This window comes from Coloeus monedula, assembly GCF_965178545.1.
Source record: "Coloeus monedula genome assembly, chromosome: 5".
NCBI lineage: Eukaryota > Metazoa > Chordata > Aves > Passeriformes > Corvidae > Coloeus > Coloeus monedula.
This window is the reverse complement of record NC_138785.1, coordinates 1,171,876-1,180,007: the sequence shown is the minus strand read 5'-3', so window position 1 is coordinate 1,180,007 and position 8,132 is coordinate 1,171,876. Positions and strand designations below refer to the sequence as shown.

General features: G+C 51.3%; 1 protein-coding gene across 1 annotated transcript in view; it reads right to left on the bottom strand.

Annotated features, from left to right (window-relative positions):
* Positions 1-284: 284 nt before the first annotated feature.
* Positions 285-8,132, bottom strand: part of SHROOM3 (shroom family member 3) — a gene marked incomplete at both ends in the record, with an annotated part of 112,291 nt that continues 104,443 nt past the window's right edge. Inside the window, 5 exons of the mRNA XM_082282482.1 lie at positions 285-644; positions 1,176-1,448; positions 4,406-4,556; positions 5,226-5,729; positions 6,749-7,645. Of these exons, the coding sequence (XP_082138608.1) occupies positions 285-644; positions 1,176-1,448; positions 4,406-4,556; positions 5,226-5,729; positions 6,749-7,645 (2,185 nt within the window). The remainder of the gene's footprint in view (positions 645-1,175; positions 1,449-4,405; positions 4,557-5,225; positions 5,730-6,748; positions 7,646-8,132) is intronic.

Genomic DNA, 8,132 nt, shown 5'->3' with positions numbered 1-8,132 from the left:
AAGAGAAGAGTTCATGTTTTTTATTAAAGGTCATGTGTTTAATTCCTGTGAGATTCTTCCTCATCTCTGGCAGGAGGAGATTTCCCTCCACATTGATTTAAGTTTCCAGGAAGCAGAGGTGGAAGGAAAGGAAAATAAAACCTTTATTATTGCTATTTTTTTTCCTTCATTAAAATCTTAGTTTAGACCTGTCTCTGTCCATTGTCTTTGAAGAGAACCATCTGCCAAGTACTCGGATTAAAGGGACTCTGGCAGGGCTGTATCCCAGCTCCACCTGGGACAGGTTAGAGTGAGGAAGAGGCTGCTGGAGGTGTTTTACCACCGACTCCAGAGGAGGTAGCAAGTGCTGCAGCCAGGGCAGCTGCTGCTGCTGCATCCCTGGGCGTGAAGTCTGTGGGGAGACTTTCCATCAGGCACTTGAGCTGCTCCTGGCCCAGTTTGATTTTGTCGTCGAGCTCTCGCTGCTCTATGAGGAGCGCAGACTTCATCTTCACAAAGTGCTGGTAGTCCTGGAGCTGCTCCTCAGAGAGGTAGTTGCCCAGGATGTCCAAGACCACCCGTTCCCGACGGTCAAGGTTTTCCTTTAGCTCCCGGGCATCTTCGTGCTGGCCAGCCAGCAGCTTCCGCTTCTCGTTCAGTGAACTCTGCACACCAGAGAGAGCCCTTCAGCACCAGCATCACCACACTCCCTGATCCCCCCTTCCCTTCCTCCCAGCACCACACCTGCCACCTCTGGAGATAGCTGCTAAACTCCCAGATGTGCAGTCAAAAGCCTGGGAGAGGAGGATGAATTCCTCATTATGGAGTGCATATGAACCCCACTGAACTGGACTCTGAACATCCTTGCCAATGGGAGGCAGAAAGTGCTCCAATAAAGTCAGGAAACCTCACTTGAAAGCAACAACTACCAGGAAAATCCAGTTTCAAAACCACCCCAAGAGTGCTAAAATGTGGCTGTCCCCAACACAGCTGCTCTGTGTCCAGACAAAAGCTGCAGGATCTCAGCCATTTATACAAATGGGGATCAGGATTCCCAGGGACAACATACTGCTCCTACATAAGCACCAAGAGCCCTGTGCTGCCCTCCTGGCAGCCCCTGGAGGTCATTGTAAGGCTGTGGTGGTGCTGGCTGCTGCCCCACACCCTGAGCAGGCCAGGGCGGTGCCGATACGTACCCGCTCCTCACTGTTGGCATTGTCCCCCAGGCTGCTCAGGACGTTCTCCACGCGGGCCAGGCGTCCCGAGAGGGAGAGCAGGAGGTTCACCACCTTATCCAGATCACCAATGAACATCTTGTACTTGTCAAACTCGTTGGGTTTGCACTGTGTGCTGATCAACAGCTCCACCTCCTCTCCGAGAGCATTATTCATCTTGATGTCTGTGAGCAGGCCCTCCTTGGCTTCTTTCAGGATTTCCAGTTTGTGGGTCAAGCTCCCGATGAGCTCAGCCTGTTGGAGGGGAAGTATTGCCACACTGGTTGTTACCAGCACCACCCTGCTCATATGAGTGATGACAACAAGAGGATATGGCTGCAGTTCCTGAGGAGCAGGGTCAGGTCAGCAATGGCTGACAAAGAAGACATTAGGGAGGAAAGAGAGAAAATGCTGAAATTCCCCACCTTGGAGATAACCCAAGTAGCCCATCAGGTTGCATGAGGATATATTTGTTCAGTGAACGTTTATAAAAGAGATCTTTCATTTGGTGTACCATATTCTGATACCCAGCTACCTACAGATGAATGTTCTTCAAAACCTCTGAGTGAGAAGAGCTGCAGCCACATCCCCAATGTGTTCCCCATGCCCTGCCCAAGCCTGAAATGCCTTGAACTGCACCAAACAAGTGCCTCACACACAGAGGCATCAAGGAAGAGTCTACACCAAAGATGCTCTGCATTTACTCAGTGTCTGAACACAGAGCACACACCCATTTTGCAAAAAACACTGACACCTATTTCCCTGCCAAAGAAAAGGAGGCCCCCGGGGTTCGGTTACTCCAGGTTACTCCAGGAACAGCATTGTTACACATGTGCCGGAGATCCTAATTTCTGTTAGGATTTAGTGGAAAGACATATGCAAAAGCAAGTCTCTGGCCTGGGGCTTGCAATTCTTGCTTCCATCTACTTGGAACTGTGAGCACAGCAAGGAGAAGCTCTCCATACAAGGGGTGGGGATTTTCAGTGTCCCCAATTCATGCACTGCTGAGGGACAAACACCTGTGTGTTCATCTCCTCTGCACACAAACACTGCAGGATGAAACAAGTCACTCACAAGGTGGCCTGAAAATATTCTCTCAAAGTCCTCCTTCCATCACAACTCAGTGTCATTCCAGGCAGGAGGCAGTCTGCTTCAGAGGAGGAAGGATTGTCAAACACCAGTCAGGCTAGGGTCACTGAGCTGGCACTGATGCCCAGGGTGGCCTGGCAGTGGGGTTCCCAGGCTGCTTTGGCAGCAGGGAGCACAAGGCACTGTATGGCCAGGCACCACTAGAGGGAACACTTGGCGTGCATTGTTCTACGGCTGCCCTCCAGCCCGCTCTCGGCTGCCGCACACATGCAAAGGCTGAGCAAAAGGCCAGAAATATTCCCTGAAAACAAACATCTGCTCCCTGGAATGACCGCCATTGGCTAGCAGAGTAGTTCAGGGGAAAAGGGAGCAAAGGTGGCACTAAATCCCACCTTCTAAGGGTCAACCAAAACTCCTTTATGGGCATTCTTCCCTCAGTAGTACCCAGAGACAAAACCCAACCTTTGCCCTTCCCTGGGGCTATGATGCTAATGCCCCCTTCCAAAGAAAGATCCTCACCAGTTGATTGCTGGACCAAATCCTGATGAGCAAAAGGAAGGATCCGTGATTACAGTGCCGTGGGGAAATCTCTATGGCAGCACTCCATGGGGTGGTCTCAAACTCTGGCATTAACCTCGGCAAGTTTTCAGGCAGATGGAGCTGCTGGAACTGGCATCTGTTCCTCCCTGCTTCAGGAGATTTGCCCTCCAACTGTGGCAGGAGGCTACGGGGTTCCTGGGAGTGAGGTACCTTTGTTCTGAAGGCCTGGGAGCTGGAGGGGCCTGTGACTTACATTTGTGTTCACCAATCAGTGACTCTCCTGCGATCCCAAATGCCAGCCAACAGAGCTCCTTTGCATACTTACAGTGGAAATGAGGTTTATCTAAATGACCTCCCAGAGGAGCTGCCTTCTCAGGTAACCCCTGTGCAAATGTTCCTGTACACAGACCATGAGCAAACAGGCCAGATCGTGCTGTCTGGGCCTAATCACTCCCATCTATTTCTGTCCTTCCACGCAAATGTAACCTGTGAGGCCTGGGACTTGCCCTCCAAGGAATGCTATGGACGTGGCAGGAGCTGCCAATCTCTTTGGAGCTGAGTGCTCCACAACCAGTGGGCCAGATGATGAAAGCAGCAGGCAAAGGCCTTGGGCAAATGCTTTTGATTAGTGATTCACCCAGAATCTGTATAGGGCCACAGAAAGAAGAGGTGGTGAACAGAAAATGAAATCCGGGCTGTGCTACTCTGTCCCTGGCAGTGTGGGATGGTTTAGACGTATAGGCAGGCAGGGCTGCTTTTGACAGGAAGGTAGGAGGTAAGGGAGACACAGACAGGCCACAAACACCTGCCTGTGGCCCCCTAGGATCTGGGAGCTAAGCACATGTCTGTAATTACCAGGTAACTAATGTGAGACAACCACAGGGGCAAATTAGAAGGCCCTGCAAAAGCCCTGGAAGCAGAGCATGGAAGCCTCCAGCAAGAGCGGCAGGGGCCATTCTGCAGTGAAATGTAGCCTCAGTAAGAGAGGAAAATGTGTCCTTCCCTCCTGCCTGCTCTCCTCCCTTCCAAGCCATCACATGGAAGTTGTGCTGAGCTGCTGAGATGCATGTGGCTTCCAGTGGGTCAGAGAAATAATAACGTGTGGGGGGAAAAGAGTGGCCAGTGTTTCTCTGGATGCAGTGAGTGCAGACAGCAGGTGAAATGGATACACTGACTTCACTGAAGAGGACAATCTTGGGAAAAAATTTCCTGCACTCAGTGTGGTCACTGGCTGGACTCTGTTCTTGTTTCCAACCGAAGCTGGCCCTGCACGAATTGCTTCACCTCTCCCTTTTCCTTCCTTGCTGCAGAACAGGGACTGCTCCTGACAGTTTGTACACCCTGCATTTGGCATGATCCAGGCCCACCTCAGGGTGGTGCAAGATTGGTACTCAATTTGCAGTGAGTAATTCAGATTAGCTCTCTTATACAATTTGGGTCACTCTAACGAAGCTTCACAGGCGGCCTAATCGCTCCCACGGAATTTTGGCTGCTGCCAAAAGCTGACATCGAATAGAAATGCACTTCACTTTAGGGCTTATTATTATTTCAGGAATGTGAGCAGCAAACAGTGCTGAATTTACCTTTTTCTCATTGATGTCCAGCAGCTCCTCTTCCTCACCTACTTCTTCTGGCAAGTCCTTGATTTTATTCAGCAGTTCTGCTTTGGGAGCTGAAACGCTGTAGTAAGCAGGACAGGTGACCAGAGTGACAGGAGCTTCCTTTTCTGCTCTCCTACACCACAGTGAAGAAAAAGGAAGAGTTCAGTCTGAGCCTGACTTTTCCCGGTGCTTAGATCCATGGTTAGCTCTGCACAGGATTTACCTTGCTGAAGGTCAGCCAGCACAGCTCGGCCAGAGGTGGCCAGACTGACTGCCTTACCTGGCATCATGCAGTACAACTGACTTCTGGACAGTTCTCCAGCTGCCACTTGGAAGTCTCTGTCTTAAAAAACCCACACTGGGGGACTTGGGCTGATCTTGTAGTAAGTAGCTCCCCTCATCCCTCCTTCCAGAATTTGGCCTCTTTTTATACCTGTGCCTGCCATTATTTTCATCATGATTTTACTTTCGTATCTCTTCCTGTGCTTTGGACTGAACTGCTTCAGATTACTAAGGTTCATAGAGCAAAATCCAATTATATCTCTAGGGATGTTTCATTTCCTGCTCTATTCCCAAGCTCAGCATCATTTTATACACAGCCCAGAGAGGTGAACTCAGAGCCCAGACACAGAGCCCAGCTCATGGGAAAGGCTGTTGGGAAATGCCTTGCCAGGCCTCACACCTCTGAACTGCAAAATTCACTCTCACCTATAGAGATGCAGAAAAATTTGGCACAGGTTGTCCTTAGAAGCAAGGCAGCAGGGAGTTCTGCCAGCCCTCGCCCCAGCCCAGCAGTGCTTACGTGTCATCTGCCACTGCCGCCCTGCTGGCTTGTGTCTGCGACATCTTCCTCTTCATGTTGTTCTCCTTCAGCAAGCTGGTTCCACTGGGGAAAATTCCTTCCATCAAGTCCATGGTTGTCTTCATTTTGGAATCTGGATCCAGGATATCAGCTAGAGACTTGTCTTTATGGACAATTTCTTTTGCTAGAGCCTCTGATTTAATATCCTCTGGGGTCTTTTTCTTTGCCTTCACTGGGGGTGCTGTGCTGGTTATCCTAGAGTCTGGGCTGGCATTTTCCAATGCTGGCTCTCTGGGGTTACCTTCAGGCTGAGTTATGGGCTGTCTGTCAGTGCTCTGAGGCCCTTCAGAAGCAGCAGGGGACTGGTGCTGCTGATCCACAGCAGATGGAGAGCCAGTCCTCTTTGATGGGGTTGGCAAGAGGGGCCAGTTATTTTCACCGGTGCTGGTGCCCAACCCTGTTATCTCCTTCTCAGCCAGGGCTTTGGGAAAGCTTTTGAAGCTGCTATGGACAGAAACATTCTGTGAGATGAAGAGAAATCTACCACCCAGGACCACTGTGAACACAAGTTAAAGGCCTACAAGAAATGAGTTTTCCTTCTCTCTCCCTTGTTTTTGTGTCTTGCTTCTCATTCCAATACGGAGGGTCTATAGTGTGAAGCCACTGGCACCAGAATTGTTTTGTCCCTTCAACCTGGACACTGCTGGATTGTCCATCCAACACAGAAAGAACTAGTGAACACCAAGTCACTTTGTTTTCCGCTGGCAGGCTGGGGACATTGCGCCTCCCCACCCGGGAGTGCCATCCTGAGCAGCCTCCACCCATTTGTCCTTGCCATGTTGGAAAAGCCAATCACTACTATAGCCCCGGCCAGATTCTTCCCAGATGGATATCAGAGCAGTTCCCTGGGAGTGGGGGAAGCTGTGCTGAGTTAAACCACCTGGGCATCTCGCCCAAAGTGCTATCCTTCAGGAGAATTTCCCTATACAGCCTGACTGTGACATATTTGCGTTGTCGTTTCTTGGCAGATGGTCACTGTTTCATAACAGCATTATTTTGTGCCAGGTCTAAAATATATTCTGAGAAATACTAACTGTTTGGAAAAACCCATCATGGATTTTCACAGCTGTCTCTCAAAATCCAGTAACTGGAAGGAGCTAGCAGCCATTCCAGCTCTGTGCTGGAGAGAGTCAGAAGCAACTGCACTGAAATCTGCAGGGAGAACCAGCCCAGGAGTGTTCCCCCACAGTCCCCTGTCCCGGGGTTTTGGGGAGCACCTGTCAGTGCACCTGCTGGTGGACCCTGCTCTGGCCACATCATTTGAGGCTGCTCTTGGCAGACCGGCAGCGAGTCTGTCTGTCTGTCCCTGTGTCCCTGTCCCCTGACAACGTGCAAGCGCCCTGCCCAGCTGGCAGCTGGGGGTCTCAAGGCACTTGGGATCAGCCCCATCTGTCCCAGCCCTGCATATCTTACTGTATATGGCCCTGCACTGCCTGAGCTGCCACGCTCCAGCCCGCCCTTACCTCACGCTGGCCTCCTCTGGGAGCCGGGGGGATTTGTCTCCAGCTGCCCCATTCCCCTCAATGGGTGGGGGAGGAGGTGGGAATTCCTCTGTGCCGTTGGCAGAAGTGCAAGAGCTCAGCTCAGGAAGAGGACGGGATGGCGATGGCGGGGAGAAGGGTGGCTGGGAAGGCGCGACAAACACCTCATCGTCCTCCTCGTCCTGCAGCGATGGCGGGGGCGAGAGCTGCAGCCCCGACTCCGAGATCCGGAGCTGGGTCATGCCCGGGGGAGAAGGAGTCTCTGGGTCGGAGGAAGTGCTGCTCTGTGTGGGCAAGGACTGCCACCTCTGGGAGGGCTTCGGCCCGGCTGCCGGAGGAGACACCACGGCCCTTGCGTAGCTGCTGTCTCTGACCGAATGAGCCCACGCTGCTTTGGGCGGGAGGGACCTGTGCAGCAGCCCGGCTTTCCTTCTCCACATCACCTCTTCCGTGGGAGTCTCAGGGGATCTATCCTGGACAGCATCCAAAGGCTGAGCCTGAGCGTTCCCGCTGCCCTCAGGGGGAACAGCCTCTTGTTTGGCGTGGTGCTGTCTTGGAGCCTGGCTGTCACCTGTGCTCTGGAAGTCTGAGAGAGCCTGGGTGGGTGTATTAGGGGAAGAGTGGCCAGACCCAGAAGGAGTAAGGTTAAGGAACAAGGTTTTAAAGCCTTGCTTTTGCTCAGGGTAGTGACTCCTTGCCTCTGTTGGGGCTGGGAAAAATGCAGAAGTCCTGCTATCTGGCCTGGAAAGTTCTGAGAGCTTGTGGTTCTCAGCCAGCGTGCTGGGCCCGGTGACAACCTCAGTGCTGCAGAGGGGATGGGGATAGTAACTTGTGAACGCCATTTTCTCCGAGTGGCTTCTTTCTTTCTTGCTGAAAGACCTAAATACCAAGAGACCAACCACAGTAAGATTAATAACTAATCAATGAGCAGGAAAATTTAGTGTGTACCTCCTCAGTGCTCAAGTTATCAACCCTATCAGAGGCCAGCGTCACTGCCTGCTGGTCTAGGTGAGGTACAGCTGTGCTTTGAAACTGGAAGTGAAATCCTGAGCCAGATTCACTCTCTCTTACCATCTCCCATCATTTTCAGTGTGAGCTACATCACACACACATGTAGCAAGCACCACAGCAGTAACTCAGTGAAAAAGATATTAGGAAAACGTAACACCTGACTTCCTTTCCTGCTCTGCTTTCAATTTTGTTTGTTACAGATGGGGCCAGTAGCAACTGTTGTAAGATGTACCATTTGACATTATCTACCACCAAACTCCACTCTCAACTGCTTGTAATCTTAAGAATTTCAGCTCTATGGGCCAAATATTCCCACAATGTTATCTGCTCCTTTTGGAAAGGTGCCATTAAAATG